Source organism: Vigna unguiculata, chromosome 10 (assembly GCF_004118075.2).
Source record: "Vigna unguiculata cultivar IT97K-499-35 chromosome 10, ASM411807v1, whole genome shotgun sequence".
In the NCBI taxonomy this organism is placed as follows: Eukaryota; Viridiplantae; Streptophyta; class Magnoliopsida; order Fabales; family Fabaceae; genus Vigna; species Vigna unguiculata.
The window spans coordinates 36523295-36541415 of NC_040288.1; the positions used below are offsets into that span (position 1 = coordinate 36523295).

The following is an 18121-nucleotide window of genomic DNA, read 5'->3' on the forward strand; positions in this document are numbered from 1 at the left end:
GAAATTAAATATAATAACTTTTGAGATATTATTATTTTTTACCCGAGAGTATACATATAACTTTATATATATATATATTGTCAAGTTAATTATCATATAAGATATTAAATTAAAATATCTTATTTTAAGATTTTAATTATTGACGGAAATAGATCATGGTAAAATTTGTTGATTAAGTCATTCATATGTTTTTTTTTTTTTAAAGCTCTTAGTACATGGGTCAATAATTGAATTTTTGAAAACACGTTAGTAATTGAAAATTTGAAAATTTATTAGTAAATTTGTTGATAATGATATTTTTAAAATATGTCAATAATTTTGTCGTTAAATCTTTTAACAAAATGAACACCAATTTTTTTGTAAAATTTGATAGAACATTTATGAATGAAAAAATGAAGGAAGAAAGGAGAAAAATGAGGACAAAGAGAAAGATGATGAGAAAGAGAAAGAGGAGGCATAAACTTTGACAACAACAAAGAAGAGGAGAAGAAGCTATAGGTGACAATTACAATGACAATTGCAATGATAGACACAACGAAAACAAGAAACATAACAATGGTCCTAACAACACCGGTGGAGGAAGAGGAAAACGAAAAACAAAAAGGAAGGAGGAAACATAAAATAAAGAGAAAGAAAGAAAAAAAATTAGAAAAATGAAGAGAAAAATCAAATCATAATATTTAAATCGTAATATTTGCTAATGATTTTATCAATAAAAAAGAAAAATCATCGATGATTACTAATGAATATTTCCTAACAAAATTTTATTGTTAATAATTATTGACAAATTTTTGGTTATTATCCCTTAATAAAAATTATTGACAAATATTTTACTACCAATTTTTTTACCATTGATTAGTCATCGATAATTTTACTTAATTTACATGATTACCCACTAATTTTATCAACCAAATAAAGTAATATTTTTTAGTGTTTCAAGTTCAAATTCTAGATAAAAGGAATGAGTTAAATATGTTTTTGGTTCTTTAACTTTCAGTAAATTTTGAAATTAGTCAATTTCAAAATTTTGGATCAATTTAGTCCTTCATATTTCGAAATATACAGATTTAGTCCTTTTAATCAAATTTTGTTAAGTTTATTTGACATTTTAAACGCGTTTCATAATAATATTTGACTTAAAATTAAAGCAAAAATGTGTCAAACAGTATAAACAACTCAAATATAATCCTGAAATGCGTACCAAACATCAAATAAATTTAATAAAATTTGATTAAAATGACTAAATCCACGTATTTCGAAAGATGAATGACTAATTTGATCAAAATTTTTGAAATGAACTAATTCCAAAATTCACCGGAAGTTGAGGGGCAAAAATATATTTAACTCAAGAAAATAATGGAGAAACTTCACTGAAAACAATAAATTAAATTATTCAGTACAAATTAGTCATTACAGAGATTTAAAGCTAACATTTAGTTGACTGCTATTTTATTTTGATGCTGTGTAATAATTGAGACGCAGCTAAATAGACAGAACAAAGGGTGAGGCCACACTTCCAAAATCATATATGACAAATTTTGTGTGTCCTTAAAAAGCTGTTTGTCTAAACCTAAAGGATCCAATTTCATTCATTGCTTATCTGTAAAGAAGGAATCTGACCTTAAACTTAGGGGCACTCGGTGAAAAAAAAAATTTGAGTTTTGATAGATGTTAAAATTAAAATTTATATATAAGTAGGAGACCCTTATTTATTATTTTAAAAATTGAAAAAAGTTTTGGTTTTTAATTTTTAAAACTAAAATTTGTGTAAGAAAAGTTTAAAAACTCATCCTGTAGTACCACATCCACATCATATTTAAGGCAAACCCTATATGTATATATAGTGTGTGTGGCTTAAATTTGGTTGTTGAAAATGTTAGTTGAATCTTTTAAAATTTATGTGCTAACTCATTAAGATTTTTGTAATTAAATCACGAGTGGAATTGAGACAAGCCAAAATAAATAATTTTCCCATAAAAGTTACATAATTAATTATATCTCTCAAGTACAGGTATAGGTTGCATTTGAAAAGAACTTTTCTGAAGAAATTATTAAATCAAAAACTACAAAAAGTAATTAACTACTTTGAAATCATTTTAATTAATAAAGTGATATTACATGGGTTTGAAAATAATGATAATGATTGAAGTAAAAATATAAATGGAAAGAGATAAGACAATTGATGGGATCCATAAAATAGCAATCATTTTCAAAATTTCTATCTTGGTGCTCAAAAGCTAATTGGCCAACTAGATAACATTTGGAAATAACAAAGACACATGGGCTTTTTGTTTGTCTATTTCAAACCCATCATCCCTCACCAACAAAAAGTTCACCTCACCCACTCAAAGCCCATGAAAAATGCTGAAGCACCAAAAGAGAACACAACGCACGATTATCCCGTGTGAAATTAAAAATATTTAACCGTTTTGTTTTTCAGAATTAGATCGAATTAAAATTATTTCATTTTACGAAACTTATGAATCAAACATGCTGTTAATAAAACAATCTTTTAAAATTAATAAAATAGAAAAAATAGAAAAAAATATCGATAATAATAATAATGATGAAGATGTTGTTGCACATATTGACACCTTTGTTGTGTTTGTGTCCATTCATGATGTGGTTACCCTTGAGAACTTGAGGCTTGGAGACAGTGGTGATAAATTTTGTGGGGTTCACCACGCGCGGTTTGCTTGTGTGGGTCTCACGGTCCGGTTCACTGTCAAATGATAGGTCCAATTTGTTTCCTCTTGTTTTGAAAAAGCACGTTTCTTTGTCAATACAACTTGCAACCTGCTTGTTAAAATGTCTGAATCATTGGAGGAGATCGTTGTTTTCTCTTTAGGTTTTTGTTTTCCTAATTTTCACCCTTATTCGTATACGATTCAGATTTTTTATTCATCATTCAAAATACACTGATGTGTTGCTACTTTACAATTTTTTTAATATATTTTGGACAATCACACTATGAATCCCATATTTTATCTTTTGAGAGTGGTTTAGTGCGGGTCATTGATTAATGTACTACTATCTTTTTTTTTAAAAAAAACCAATAACCTATACTAAGTCACGTTAGAAAGTAAAGGAGAAGTCAAAATATAATTTTTCATATATTTTAATACATCAAAATCAATATTCGTTTATATATTTTGAAGATAAACTATCATAGTAACACAAAAAAATTCAATAAAAAATCTAAATTGTTCTTATAATTTAATTTTCATTTGAAGATTTGACTACAAAATAAAAGTGACCACTAATTCCAAATCCAATTTCATGATTCTCCTACCATCCTTGAATATTTTATTAACTTGCTTTAATTTTTTGTGTTTAAATTGAAGTAAATAATCGAAGGTTGCTTGAATTTGGAAAGTGGCATGTAGCTTGGGGCTCAAGCTAAATGAGTAATTGGGTGTTAATTTGAAACTTTTCAGGTCTCTTCTCCGAATTTGTGACCCGTGAGTGTGATGTTGTATTTTTTTAATGTTGGTTTCATAGTCAATGTTCACTAAAAAAGAAGGAAAAAAGAAAAGTAGCAACCCAAAGTGGATAGATTTTGGCCATGATTATGGAAATTTTTTTACTTTATTTTAAGACAAGATCTCCACCTCTATAAACCAATTTTGCAATACCATAATTGCACGTTACACTGTACTTTTTGACAAATAATTGGATAATAAGTAACATATTTTGGACAAATTAACATACATAGTATAACGTTAAAGTCTAATGATTTCTTTTATCATATATGTAAAAAAGTTTAAATTCAATTTATTCGTCAAATTCTGACCACTCCTACACTTTCCCTTTCTATACATCTTATATCATATAACATACGTTGCATTTTAATATCAAATGACACTACAATACACAATATAGTTGAAATTGATTGAGATTTCTAAAAGTAGTTGATAAATTGGTTGAGATTTTTAAATAAAGTAAAACCTTAAGATATTGACATAATTTATTGAACTAGTTGAAAGCGTGATTAAACAAAATCAATTATTGGACGAGGTGAAAATATTTATACAACCTCTTCAGCGAAAAACGTTTATAGGTAATTTTAATTTTAAATTCTTGTTATTTTTTTTTATTAAACAAGAAGTGCAAAGTGGATAAACTAAGTAAATGTTAAATAATTTTTTGAGTGTATGGCATTAATTAAAGAAGTAATTAAGAGAGAAGAAAATATAGGTGTAGAAATAGTAGAAGGAAATGCGCATGAGTAGTGGGAGTGGTGCGCGTGTTGCGATGGTGAGAATGTGCGAAGGAAGGACCAACGCTTTCTTTATTTAATTGCATGCTGGTCCTTTACGTAGAAAAAACGAACGAGTAACTTTAGTTCCTTTCTTCTCTATCTTTTTCTGTAGGGGCATTTCGGTAAATCAAACGGCGCTCGCCATTGTAACGAACTAAAAAGCCGTTTGTTTATAAATGCAGAAGATAATAGCGGAGACAAGCTTCTGATGTACATTAAAAGAATTCCGAATGGACCAACCGCCGCACCACCACAGCAGCGCCGCCACTAACTCCGCCGATAAGCCCGCCACGCAGCGAGGCGGCACGCGCCACCCGCTCTTCCGCGGCGTCCGCAAGCGCCGCTGGGGAAAATGGGTGTCCGAAATCCGGGAGCCGCGCAAGAAGTCGCGCATATGGCTCGGCTCCTTCCCGGCGCCGGAGATGGCGGCGAAGGCCTACGACGTCGCCGCCTACTGCCTCAAGGGCCGCAAGGCGCAGCTCAATTTCCCCGACGAGGTCCACCGCCTCCCGCCGCTCCCTTCCGCCTGCACCGCCCGCGACATCCAGGCCGCCGCCGCCAAGGCCGCCCACATGATGATAGTCCAGGCCGCCGCCGCCGCCGCCCCCGACTCTCCGGGGAAGAGCAGCATTACCTCCGGCTGCGACCACGCAGCCGATGACTTCTGGCGAGAGATTGAGCTGCCGGAGCTCCTCCACAGCAAGTGGTGGACCTCCTCCGCCGACTCCTCGCCGTGGACGGAGGATGACCTCTCGCCGCAGCAACCCTTCACCACGGCGTGCTTGTAGTTTGTAATAATCAATAAAACCTTCTGCTTCTGCCATTTGGTAATTGGTATATTATTATTTCTTATATACAATTAAGTAATTAACTCCTTCTGTTCTTCTCCTCACAATAATTATAACTCTTAGTTCTGTTAATAATAACATTTTCGCTAATTCTTTTCGCCACCAAATTACTTATCATAATTAATATTACTTAATTTTCGTGGAAGATAAGATAAATTAGTTTCTCCAACTCCTATCTTTTTTCTTTCAAAAAATTAAGTATATAAATTGACTTAAACGCACGAGGAAAAAAAATCACTTATCTTCGTGACAGCATTAGTTTAAGCAAAAATTAAATATTTCATAAGCTGTCCTTAGCACGAATAAAGTTCATGTTTTCCGGTAAATATTTTTGAAAAAAGTTATCCAAACATATCCTTATCCTTAGTGTATATATAAGTTTCAGTTATAAAGTTAGTTCGTGCAAGGTTTGTTTTAATCTATAAGTAGCAAGTGTTGTTAATTAACCTATCTCTGAAGCTCTTTAATCTTGCAATTTACTCGTAAATGGTAATGATAATTAATTAGAACAACCTATTTTGTTGTCTTTATCCTTTTAACAGAAGAATGGAGGATCAAAATTAGAGATAGGGATTCGAGCATAGTTGTTTATATTCGGTGTTCTCAAATACTAGGTACTGTGAATAGTAGTAGTCTTAGATTTTTATTTTTATTTTTCCCATGTGGTTGTGTTGTGTTATCTTTGAAGTTGGAGGGCACTTCATGATTCTCTCTATACCTATCTATATATCTATCTATCTATCTTTCACTTTATTTTATTCTCGTGAAAAAAGTGCGTTTAGCTTTGTGCACAATGACGGAGATGCTGAATCATTACATTATACACAAAAACATTTTTCTTCTAACCAAATGCTTAATTTGTCTCAATTCGTTGAAGTAACACCTTTACGATGGCGATGATTATGATGAAGGGTCTCTTTCAGATAAAGACCGTGTGTTCATGAATTATATGCATCTAATTTTTTACTAATTAATAATAATCTTTTCAACATAATCTCACTCCTACATTGCAAGAAAGAGTTTTTCTAAGTTGAATCACTCTATTGCTTGTTTTTCTTTTCGTGGATGTGTTTCATTACGCTCATACTCTACACAATTTGCTTTCGTTAAACCGTGTTTGGCAATTTTGGTTTGAGAAGTCAAAGATGCTTTAACGTTAAAATTAAAACCTTGCTTATGGAAATTCTAGAGTGTTGTGCCAACCATTCTTCTTCTTCTTCTTCTTCTTCCTTTGCATGCCCTACTTTGACTCTGCTAACTACCAAGCTATATTAATCAGCATTTTAATGTCATTTTAATCATATTCAAGAAAAAAAAATTAAATATTTGATTTTTAATAAAACCCAGAGAGCAAGAAAACATTAGTCAAATACTAGGTATATATATATGTGTGTGTATATTGTTGTGTGGATGGAATGGGTAATGAAATACAAAATAATTAGCTTGATTAAAGTAAAATTTAGCACGTCATTAACTAATTTGTTATGGGCATTTCGTGCAGCAATGCAATGATGTTACGTTTGAGCTGTGGAGAAGAATGTATATGTTAGAAATGAAAATAATGAATAATTAAGTGACTTAATGGGAATTATGCTAATTTGGTGGCATAACGTTGTCTAAGAATCAAGCATTTGGTCTGAAGGGTGTTTCCGTTTTATGTGAGGCCTGTGATATTCACGTAACAAACAAATGGCGCAAGTAACACTTTGATGGAAAATTAACAACGATGGGGTTTTCGTCATTTTCTATTTGGATTTTTCAGGGAAAATGTGACAACAAATTGACCTATTACTAGAACCTTTCATATTTTTTTATTTTTATTTTTAAAAAAATTCGATTTAAGGAAACTGGATTCATGAAACACTCAACCAAGATGTTTCGGTTTTTAGTATATAATATCGTGAACGTGGTTATTGTTTCTCTGACTTTCGGCAATCCCCATTCACAAGATTAATGGGGCAAGATTTTTTTATTGGAAACCAGAACTTTGACGGGGCAAAATAACATTTCAATGAGTCGGATGGTACCCACTTTTATTTACATGTATCAGTTTGGTATCCGTTTTTTTAAAAAAAGTGTCAATTGAGTCTTAACTTTTGACAAGATGTCTCAATTAGATCATTTTCAGCGAAAAACTATTAATACCATTAACGGTATTGATATTTAAAATGACTTACAAAATTAACAAAATTAAGTATTGATATTTATATTAAAATTGAGTGGTAAAAGTCATGAATTAAGTTAACGACTTTAGTATTTTTTGTCTGAAAGAGACTTGATTAAAACATTCTTTCAATAGTTAAGACTAGATTGACACATTTACCAAACTTACACATCTGAACAAAAGTGAGTAATCTGAGTAATTAAACCTTTAATTATAAATGTCAATATCGGTTCACAGTGTTTTTCAACAAACATTAATGTGTCACAATTTAATTCTTTCAAAACTATAATTTTTGAAAGTTTAAATCTACATCTCTTTTATTGATTCTTGTAACTAAGAAACTTCTATTAAGTAAATCCCTTTTCCGGATGAAATGGTAACTTGTGACTATACTCTTTACTCAAGGAATCAAACTTTCATTCTTAATTAAAGAATTCAAAGAATTAAATATATTTTTCGTGTCCCTTAACGAGATAAAAGTTTCCATTCTAGTTGACAAAACCTACATGTTTTAATTATTTATCTCACATTAAGTACATATTGTTAGGTTTCAATTAAGCATATAAAGAATAGTTTATTTAACTAAATCTGTTCTATTCATTTAAATATCACTAAGAAATAGTTTATTTAATTAAACTACAAGATATATAACTTATCAACATATATGGAATTTAAAATTTAATAAAATTACATAAAGATTAAAATAAAAATACTAGGCCTCAAAGAGTAAATATATATTTTTTAAATTATTATAAAATTTTTTTGAAAAATTTTTATAAAAAACATTTGAAAAAAATATACTTACAAATTCAATTTCATAAAAAAAGTTAGTTGGATTTTTTATTTCAAGAAAAATTACGAATCTAAAATATGTAAGAAAATTATTATAAAAATATGTAATCTGTTTCTAGAATTGATTTTTTTCGCAAATATAAATTGTTGAGGATTTTTATGGCAAGAAAATTTGCTGTAGATATTTTTCATAAAAAAATTTACAAAATATTTTCTTGAGAATTTTAAATTATATAGAAGGAATTACCTATTAATTCAAATTCGTAAGAAAAACTACGAAGGATACTTTTTTTATAAGTTTTTGTAAAAATTTGCAGGAAAATTTTCATAAAATATAAAAGTTCTAGTATTGTATTTTTTTAATATTTAGAATGATAATAAAAATGAAGATTAAAAATAACTTAATATCAAATAAACTACTTTTTGAATTATGTTTCACTTATCTCACACTCTTTTTCTCAAATTTGTTTACTCTTTTTGTCTGTGTGATCCTCCTAATTATAACATGAATGAAGCGATTATTTGATAAAGATGTAATTTTATTTTCTTATTCTTTTAGTTAGTTTTCATATCTTCTTACTCTAAGACATAGTAAAAAGACAAATATAATTTTAGTCTTTAAATTTTGACACAAAATTAGAATTTGTCGTACTTTTTCAAATTTAAACTTTGATATATTTCAAGTTCCAAACTTTAAAAATAAATAAATGTAATCTTTCTATTTTAAGTTCGAGAATAACGTCTGAGTTGTATACATCATTTTGACATATTATAACTCAAATGTCAACTTAAAATACCATTTAACAAATCCAAAAGAAAAAAATCAAAGATGTTAAGTTTAAAAATGTTATATCCATTCGTTTCTAAAGTTTAGAAAAAAAATATGTAACATTTGAGACATTACGAATTTTAAATATCGGAGTATAAATCTTAAAACATATTTAACTCTAATATATTTATACCATTAAAAGATGTGAATTGATAAAAGGATAATGAAAAAAAATTGTTTGACACAAATAATTACTATTTAACAATCTAATATAGAGTTAAAATAATCATAATAAAAATAATTTTTTATATTTGTAAAGAAAAAAAACCCCGAAGGATAACGAAGAGAAAGAAATGGCAAATTGGTGTAAAAACCTGAAGAATTAAAGTATCCTGGTCCAAAAAGTAATTATTAACAACATATGAGAAAAAAATAAGGTTAACAAGAGAAAAGGAAAAAGTTGAAAGAAGAGGGGAAAATGTGGGCAATAATAATTGTGATATAAGTAACCAAATATGTGGAGCATTGAATTGATATGTAAATTGTAGGAAACTTACTCACACTTCTTATACCAATAATCAATCACATCCACTAACCATCAATGCTCCACTCTTTTTCTGCTTTGCAAATGCCAACTTTTCAACACTACTCTAATATCATACAATTCTTTCCTTTACCAATTAAAAATAAAAATTCATTTCATAGATTTATTACTATTCTTTTATTTTTTTAAATAGGAAAGATAAATAATTGAAAGATATTCTTTTATTATTACTATTATAACTATTTCTTGTTTACTATTTTCCGTACAAATTTTAATAGCCGCATTTTTAATTCGTAAACATAAATTATGTCCAAAGAATATCTGATTATAAATAAAGAAAAAGTGTTTAAGAATCATACAAAAGTTAAGTAATAAAAATAAAAGCATCTGTGTCTTTATTGATAGTAAAAAAATGTAATATATCAAGAAAACAACCATATAAATTGTTTTTTTAAGGTAGGATGGATTCCATAAAATCAACAAGTCACGAATATTTTTTGCTTTATCTTTGACCTTAAAACTCATACTCCAACTTGTAACATGTTAGTGCACATCTAGTTTTGAGTTTTGAAATATCAAAGGTTTAGGTAAATAATAATCTCTCCATTTTAAGCTTAATTTTTTTTCTGAACCATGATTTTATGATTCCGTGCACAGTATTAATCATTAAGAAGAGGTGTCTCTTCCACCATAAACTTCAGGTCTAACTTGTCAACTTTCAACTTTTAAAGTAATTGTTTCTTTTCATCGAATTTCAACGACAAATGCATTCCAGTGTTTATTTGCATGTGCCAAATAAATGACAAACAGTTTCATCATTATTAAGCTCAACTTTACTTTCTTTTCTTTACTAATCAAAGTTTGTAATCTACTTATAGTAAAACTCTCCCTTCTAACAATTAATACAATGACATTAGAACGGTTGGAAGTGAAACTATTGTGCAGTACTCATGCTTATCTATCTGTGTGAATTGTTTATTCTCCTTTTTTGAAATCTTATAGTTATGCAGTTGTGGGACTGGTTCTGCAATGTGGCTTTGCATCTGTGAGAATGATCTCAACGTGTTTAATTGTAGAATAAATCCTAGTTCTATATCAGTTCTTGATACTCATGATAAAGATATTCGTTATATATATATATAATATAGTTGAAAAAAAGGAAGAAAAAGAGAGAGGTAGAATGGGTAAATGGGTGTATACAAAAGATACTGCATGTGTTTGTGCTGTGGTGACTTTATGCTATTTCTGAGAATCACTTTTCTAACCCCAAATCCGTACTCATCAACGACACGTTTTCCATCCAAAAATATAATCATACAGGACCATTTAACTTGTCTCCTTGCCCTTTAAACCAGACCTCTCAAATAATGATAAACAGATAAGCCTAAGATCTCAGCACTAGGTCAAAAATCCATATACTGGACCTAATATCTGTTATCTGGTGGTGTATTTTTCTTCCTTGGTAAGAAAGAGTAATACAAAACTGTTCTGTTGCATATTATTGCTCAGTGGGGGTCCTCAATCCTCAGTTTTAACTTCTATATAGGTGTATTTTTCGTACTTGGCTTTTGGTACACACATCCTAATTATTGAATTCTTGCGGAGGAAAAACAACCACGCACGAAATTGATATGATTTATGAATCATATTATATCTTCAAAATACATGATACATTGATACTGATTAATCTTAATCAAAATAAAAGTGTGAAAACTAACCATATGATATCAGATATTCTAAAAGGAGTCTTATCCTATGTTTGGGTGCAACCAATGTTGAAAATCTTATATTGATCAGAGATAAATTTAATTTATAGTATATAAGCCAATGTTATCTCATCTCACAAGCTGGATTTATAAAATTGAATTAGGATTAAAGTTTATTTTTTAATATGGTATGAGTGTCATAAGTTGGAGTCTATCATAGTGAAATTTGTTATTTGTTTAGTTTAATGTTTCACCTATTATCAGACCGCTATCAGACCATCATTAATTTCTAGTCCTACACTATCTATATGTCTTGTCATGAGAGTTGTGTTAATACTATTCAGATATTTGGGCTTAGCTAAATTATCCATCCAAATGATTAACTACTTTGAACAGTTTCACTTAGTGGAGCAAAGACAGGACGCAAGCAATGGAAAATGGGAATGTGCTTTGACTGAAACAGGTAAATCTGAGCACTAGAAGAGTGGTTTGTGGAGTTAGGACAGAAACAGAAAAATACTGAGCAAGTTGTTCAGTGGAATTGAAGCAGAGACATACATAATAACAGCTGAATGGTAAAAACTGAGCAGTTTCAACTGCTACTGGAACTGAATGACAATATTTTCAATGGAAAAGAGAAGAGTCCAAAAAACACATGTTGGTTTTGTGTGGGGAAAATGTGCTAGAATTCAGTGTCAGGGGGCTTGAATAGCAGGTTTGGAAGTGAACGAAGGGGACACAGTGGTGGGAGCAAGTGGATAGTGTATGAGACAAGCACAACTTAAGTGGTTTTGTTTGGTAGTGGGACAATCTTTTGAGTCATTTCTTTGACAACAAAAAGTGTGGTCACCATATTTTTTCCACACGTGAGAAGGTATTGTTTTGATTTGAGAATCATATTGAAGGTTGAACATGGCATGTGATATTGTGCTAGCTTCTAACTGGTTGATGTGTTTTTTATTGGTTTATGAACACTGCAGATACAAGCCTGGCACATGCAGCTTTAGATACTTCCACTTCCAATGTCTTTACAACAAGAATGGTAATTCCCCTTTCAATCTTGTTCCATAAAGTTGAGAATAGTGCAAGGATTTCATTCCTTTGCTATAAAGAGGAATTCAAATTTATGCTTTGTGCCTTTTTCGGTCATCTATGTCTGTTATTCGAATAACTATGCTCATTGATTAACAGATACCTTTTTGGCTCTCTTTTTTCATATTATTGTTTTACAATGAACTATGGATATATAATCTCCATGCTGTAGTTTAAAACAATAGTGTTAATAGCTGTTATACCTTTAGCCATTCATAGGGTGGTAATGCAGAAGCCAAACAAAACAAACGCTTTCTGTGATTGTTTTGTAGTGTTGCAATAATAATAATAATATGGAAAATATTCAACATAAAGAGATTTTTTTTCTTTCATCTTATTTTTCTGTTCTTTTCACCAAATATCAGGGGTTACATCAGAAGAAGGATTTAGTCTCATTCAAAGTGACATCACATCAATTCTCACCAACTGATGATCTTCACAGACAGCAGCTTGAGTACATGGGAAATAAAATAAAATAAATCATACTCAATTATACTTATACTCATACGTGTTTTATAATTTGATGTATTAATTACTGGCTTAAACACACTAGCTTCACATGTGTTTTTATTAAAATGATATAGTTTTATAAATATATTTGTAAGTAAAACATAGAAATTAAAGTGTTTTTAAAAGGGGCCATAATAATATTATATATCAATAACAGTTACAAAAAGTTGTATCAGAAAAAAAGAGTTTTCTGGTATAGAGAGTTAATACTATTTTCTTAGAAGAGTTAAATTTATTTACTCCATTATTTTTTTTTTATTTTCAATGTAATTTTTAATTAACGTGTTTTATAAAAAATTGGAATTATGTTTTTTATTATAATTAGAACAATAGTTATTAGTACTAAAGATGAGTTATACTAATATGAATAACTTAAATTACAGTAAGAAAGTAAGTTAAAACTATGCAATTTCTTTGAGGATATTTTGGTACACATTTCATAAATACATTGCAGAATGTATATTAAGGACTACCAAATATACAAAACTAAATACAATTAATATAACTGTTTGCACTTCTTTCAATAATTTAGTCAACTTACGAATTTGGATTCTCTGTTGGTTCTGTATTGTTTCTCTACTGTGTTTTTATAATACATTGATTACCACTAATTTCAACGTTTTAAAATATATTAAAAAGATATTTAAAATATCAGTACAGTGTATTTTTATACCCAGCAGATGACAGCACAAAAAAATGTTGAAATTAGTGGTAATCAGTGTATTATAAAAACACAGTAAAGAAACACCACAAAAAAACCAGTAGAGTTTGGACTCGTCAATTTACTCTGTTTACCAATCTTCATGCAAAACAACACTTGACTCTAAATCCTACAAAACTATGAACAAGGTAACATGCAACCTACGGTCCATCCTAAAAGCAAGCCAGCCCCAACAAGACTCAATCCTAAAGCAAATGCAACAGCATATGTTGTAATGTCACCTTTTGCCTTTTCAAGCATTTCTTGTTTGGCATTGCCAATTTTTTGCTTTCTCTTGCCAAGTTTCCTACCTGGGAAGAGAGTACTTGGCTCATCCTTGTTCTCAAGCTGGTTTTTAAGAGACTCTATCTGCAACACTTGAAACCATTGCTTATAGGCAAAAAGTTGTGATGCCTGCATAAAGAACAGGGCAAGAATGTGCCTTTTTTCAGCACAAGCTTGTTTTGCTATCTCCTCTGCTTTCCTCGCACGTGTTTGAGAATGACACAATGCTTCCATGAGTTGAACTTTGCTGGGGTCTTCCTCAAAAATTTGCTCTGTGAGGCCCCCATAGATTGTGGGGTAACTGTAAAAGAATTGCAAGATAGGTTTTAAAACCAAATCACATGCCTCCAAATGAAACTCAATCTGCATATTCTAAACTAGTTCCATCCACTCAACAACAGGAAAAAAAAAAATAAGTCAAACAAAATAATAGTGATACTCTTTGAGGTTTCGTTAAATTTCCTCTGATGACTTTTACTCCAACATCACGCATTATTCTAAGATCTCATGTTATCCAAGAAATACATTACACCATATACTCTCCTAAGAGTTAATGTAAACCGTAAAAGGGTAAGTAGTCAAGACACGTGATTACTTTTAAGAAACTAAAGAGTGTCTGTAGTTTGCTCAAAATATTAGGGTCTGATATCATATTAGGAATGAGACTTTAAATTTAATTTAACTTTAGAAAACTAGCTTAGTAAGATGAACTTTGTCCCTCTTTATATATAGTAAATTAGTCCTATCTCATAGTAAATTAGTCCTATCTCTTGTCAATGTAGAATCTTCAATACATTCCTTCACGTCAAGGACACTGTGTATTTACACTCAAGCTCACATCACATCGACTAAAGATAAAATCAAACCCACATCAGTCAGAAATAAGATCAAATTATAATATACAAACTAGAGGTAAACCTTTCCTTACCAAGTTAGTTTAGTGAGGTTAAATTAGTTATAAGTTCCACTTCCACTAACTTTATCAGAGCTTAATATGGTATTAGAGTCACTAAGAGTCTATTGTAGTCAAGATTTAAGCGTAAGTTCACTTTCTAATATGGAATCAGAGCAAAACTAAAGATATATGAATGAAAGTCCTATAACAGAATCATGAGACCTGGGAAAAAAAAGGTGAGATGAACTAATTTCCCACACCACACCATTTCTCAATTTTTAACCTGTTCCATTAAAAATATTTTGGGAGTAAATTATACCAACAAGGTCCTGGTGCAACCAAGTGAACCAATAACTGTGAAGAGAGGATACCTTGAGTATTTGTCACAATCAGAATGTAAATTCCTTTTGATGGTTGAAGGCCCCAACTTCCTCTGCACTAATCCTGATTCTACACTTCCCTTAGCTTGAGCATTGAAATTGGAGAAGGCTTCCCTGTCAAATGATGTTCTTATTTTGATATCACTGATATCATTGCCTGGTTGTCCACTGAGATACTTCCGAGGAGGTGGAAGGTCACAATTCTCCATATGGTTGAGTGATTTATGCGAAACAAAGCAAGCTAACTCATCTATATCTCTAGTTTGCCACCATGGCTGTGCCTTCTCAACTCCAATCCACGAATACTCGGAATCCATGGAGAAATCATTAGCTTCCTTGGACACCGAACAGCTTACAGAATCAATATCCATTCTCTCATGTTTAGCCATCATATCTACTTGTTCAGAATTTTCTGGAGATTTTTCAATACATTCCTCTGCCACGCCTGCCATGGAATAAATATAGCCATGATTCTCATCACCAAAGCGACAAGCATCTTTACTTTTTTGATTTCCATTTCTAGCTTTCAAAATTTCAACTCCGTCCTCTAATGCATTTAACTGTTCACAGGTTAACCCTTTTTGAATACCATAGTTAGGTTGCAATTGCAACCACCATCTTGAGTCTGGACTCACATTGGAAAAAGAATATTTGTGGTTAAAAAGGGTGACATTAACATCACCATGATCAGATTCATCAGCAGCACTGGCTACACCAAAATCAAACAATTTTGATGTTGCACGCGAAGATTGACAACAAGCCAACTTTGGGGCTCTTTTTGCGTCTTCTTGAACAAAGCAACGATTAACAGCTCTCTGCCACACAGCCCTCACTTCTGCTGTGGCCATCACTTCACTTATTCTTCATAATTTCTGTGCTAAACAAAAATGTCAGCAACTAAGTAAGCAAAACCAAAAAAATAAAAAATAAAAATTATGCATTATCTGTGTAGAGTTTAGTAAACATGCATTACAATCTCTTTTTTTTCTAACATCAATTAATCAGAAATCATCTTTGGTATAAGCACCCTTACCATACATGATAGTTTGATTAGTTTCTGTTCAGATGACGAGGCATACACTATTCATTCAAAATAAACATTGAGATGAAGAAGATTGGAACTACAAAACCCTACATCAGGTATGAAAAAGAAACGGAAACACATAGTACTTATACTGCAATAAGTATACATCCAATTCAAAGGAAATTAAAAAAGAAAAAAGGTTCTGAATTTCGTCAAAATTCGTTACAAAGTTTTGGAATTTCTTCGCAAACTCACCAGATTACACACGATTTTCGAAGGGGGCCAAAGAGCTCGTAACATTTAGAAATTGCAAAATCTCCAGATGGGTAGTAATGTGCTGAACAATTTGATTTGGGGATTGGAATTGAAGATCGGGTAGCTGAAGGTGAAAGTAAGTTAGAGATTGAAAAGGAAGAAAAAAAAGAATGAGATCATGAAAATGAGAAACATTGGAGAAGAAGATGATAGTTTTTATTAGAGGTGACGATGGGTTTCGTGTCAGCTAATGTTGTTTTCTGTTTCATTTTACGTTGTCGGTTTCCACAAGCGCAGTGGTTTGGACCGATTTTACGGTGCCGTTTCGTGGTCTTTGCTAATTGGTGGGGTCCACTGGGAAAGGATTCTACAGTCATATGATCCGAACAGTTTCATACTGACACGTGGCATGTGAACATTTGGACGGCTGATGCACCAAATTTTTCAATATCATCATTGGATGCACATGCCACTTTTTATAGGATAATTATTACACTAAATAGGAAATAATTCTCCAATACAAAATTCTCTTTTTTTTTCTAAATAAAAATTTAAGTGAACTAGTCATAAAAGTTCAAGAAATATTATGGAAATTTAAATAACGCATACAAAAAGTAATATATGAGCTTTTACTAGGATTACTTAAAAAATAGAGAAAAGTTTATAATATATTTGAGTCGTTATTATATAAACTTGACTTTAGTATTCTCATTTCACTAGCCATGTATTTTTCTTTTTCTTATTTTAACATGTTCACATTAATTAAAGTGACTATAGATTCAAATTCACCAACCAACCTTGAATAATGGCTAGTAATATTTTCTTCTACTTTTTATGATTCTCCCAAACCCATTGTAATTTAGAGTAAAACAATGGGTTAGCACAGTGGTGATGAGGTGTGTGTTGTTGAGACAACAGAAAATATAAATGGAACACTTGGGATGTCTATTGTGCTATGATGTTTTGTCAACTTCACAAACGTGGATATAATACCTAATTTTGTAATTTATTTAGTGTAAATATTTAAATTATGAGATATTTTAATTTTTTAATTATTAATTTTATGAAACACTCTTCATTTATAATATATATAATTTAAGAAAGTTTCAGTAATTAGTCAATTTTGTGTCCATCTTTAATTTCTGATCAACGTAAGTACAGTAATATTTTAAATGTTTAAATAATTTATTTAATAAAACTCAATTATAATTTTAATTAATGTATTTAAGTTTGCTATATGGATTCAAGCTATGTATTTATACTTTGTTTATATTTGAGTATAGGATTAATTAAATTTCAAATTTTTACAAATTTCTGTATTTTTAATTAATTTTTTATGAGTTGATTTTTTTATTTATTTATTGAGTACTCCAAATTTGTATACTTTCCAATTGAGTGGTTACTATTTAATTTGTGATTAATATAAAAGGATAATAAAGCGACAAAGGTTATTTGTCATTTTATATAAACTATAATACTATTTTATTAATCACAGACTTTTATATGTAAAAGACAAGGAAGCAAGATTATAAAACAAAATAACGCGTCACCCAATTGAAAAAAAAAAAAAATTAAACAACAAAGATTCAGTTAAAAATACTAAAATTTATAAAAAAACTTAAAACTAACTTAAACCTCAAGTTAAATAAATATTAATAAAAACCAATTTAAGAAAAATGTATTGGAAACTTACCTAACGGGATAAATGCTAAACACTTAAAATATGCAGTATAGTGCGTCCCCATGTTTAGTTAATAGTTAAGTATTTTAAGAAAATCATAAAAGTGTTTATTGTAGCCTAATGGATTTCAATTAAGTAGAGTTTAAGTTTATGAAAATATGTTATGTTAGCTTAGAAAATTGAAAGACTATTATATTAAAACTAAACACACGATG

General features: G+C 30.4%; 2 protein-coding genes across 3 annotated transcripts; one reads left to right on the top strand and one right to left on the bottom strand.

Moving 5' to 3' along the window:
- Positions 1 to 4263: 4263 nt before the first annotated feature.
- Positions 4264 to 5143, top strand: LOC114167307 (ethylene-responsive transcription factor ERF023-like). The gene has a single exon (XM_028052361.1). The coding sequence runs from the start codon at positions 4492 to 4494 to the stop codon at positions 5047 to 5049; it is 558 nt and encodes a 185-aa protein (XP_027908162.1). The 5' UTR covers positions 4264 to 4491; the 3' UTR covers positions 5050 to 5143.
- Positions 5144 to 13165: 8022 nt separating this feature from the next.
- Positions 13166 to 16500, bottom strand: LOC114167564. Of its 2 annotated transcripts, none has more exons than XM_028052664.1 (3): positions 16226 to 16500; positions 14938 to 15823; positions 13166 to 13972 (listed from the first exon to the last, which is right to left on the bottom strand). In XM_028052664.1, exons 2-3 carry the CDS (start codon positions 15792 to 15794, stop codon positions 13525 to 13527), a joined length of 1305 nt encoding a protein of 434 aa, XP_027908465.1. In that variant the 5' UTR covers positions 15795 to 15823; positions 16226 to 16500; the 3' UTR covers positions 13166 to 13524. The 2 variants fall into 2 exon arrangements, with proteins under 2 accessions (XP_027908465.1, XP_027908466.1); XM_028052665.1 differs by having other exon boundaries at positions 14938 to 15818; positions 16226 to 16497.
- Between the last annotated feature and the right edge of the window lie 1621 nt (positions 16501 to 18121).

Coding starts and splice junctions, on each gene's coding strand:
- LOC114167564 (XM_028052664.1), bottom strand. CDS start 15,794: ATGGCCACAGCAGAAGTGAGGGCTGTGTGGCAGAGAGCTGTTAATCGT. Junction 13,973..14,937: donor GATTGTGACAAATACTCAAG/GTATCCTCTCTT, acceptor ATTCTTTTACAG/TTACCCCACAATCTATGGGG.
- LOC114167307 (XM_028052361.1), top strand. CDS start 4,492: ATGGACCAACCGCCGCACCACCACAGCAGCGCCGCCACTAACTCCGCC.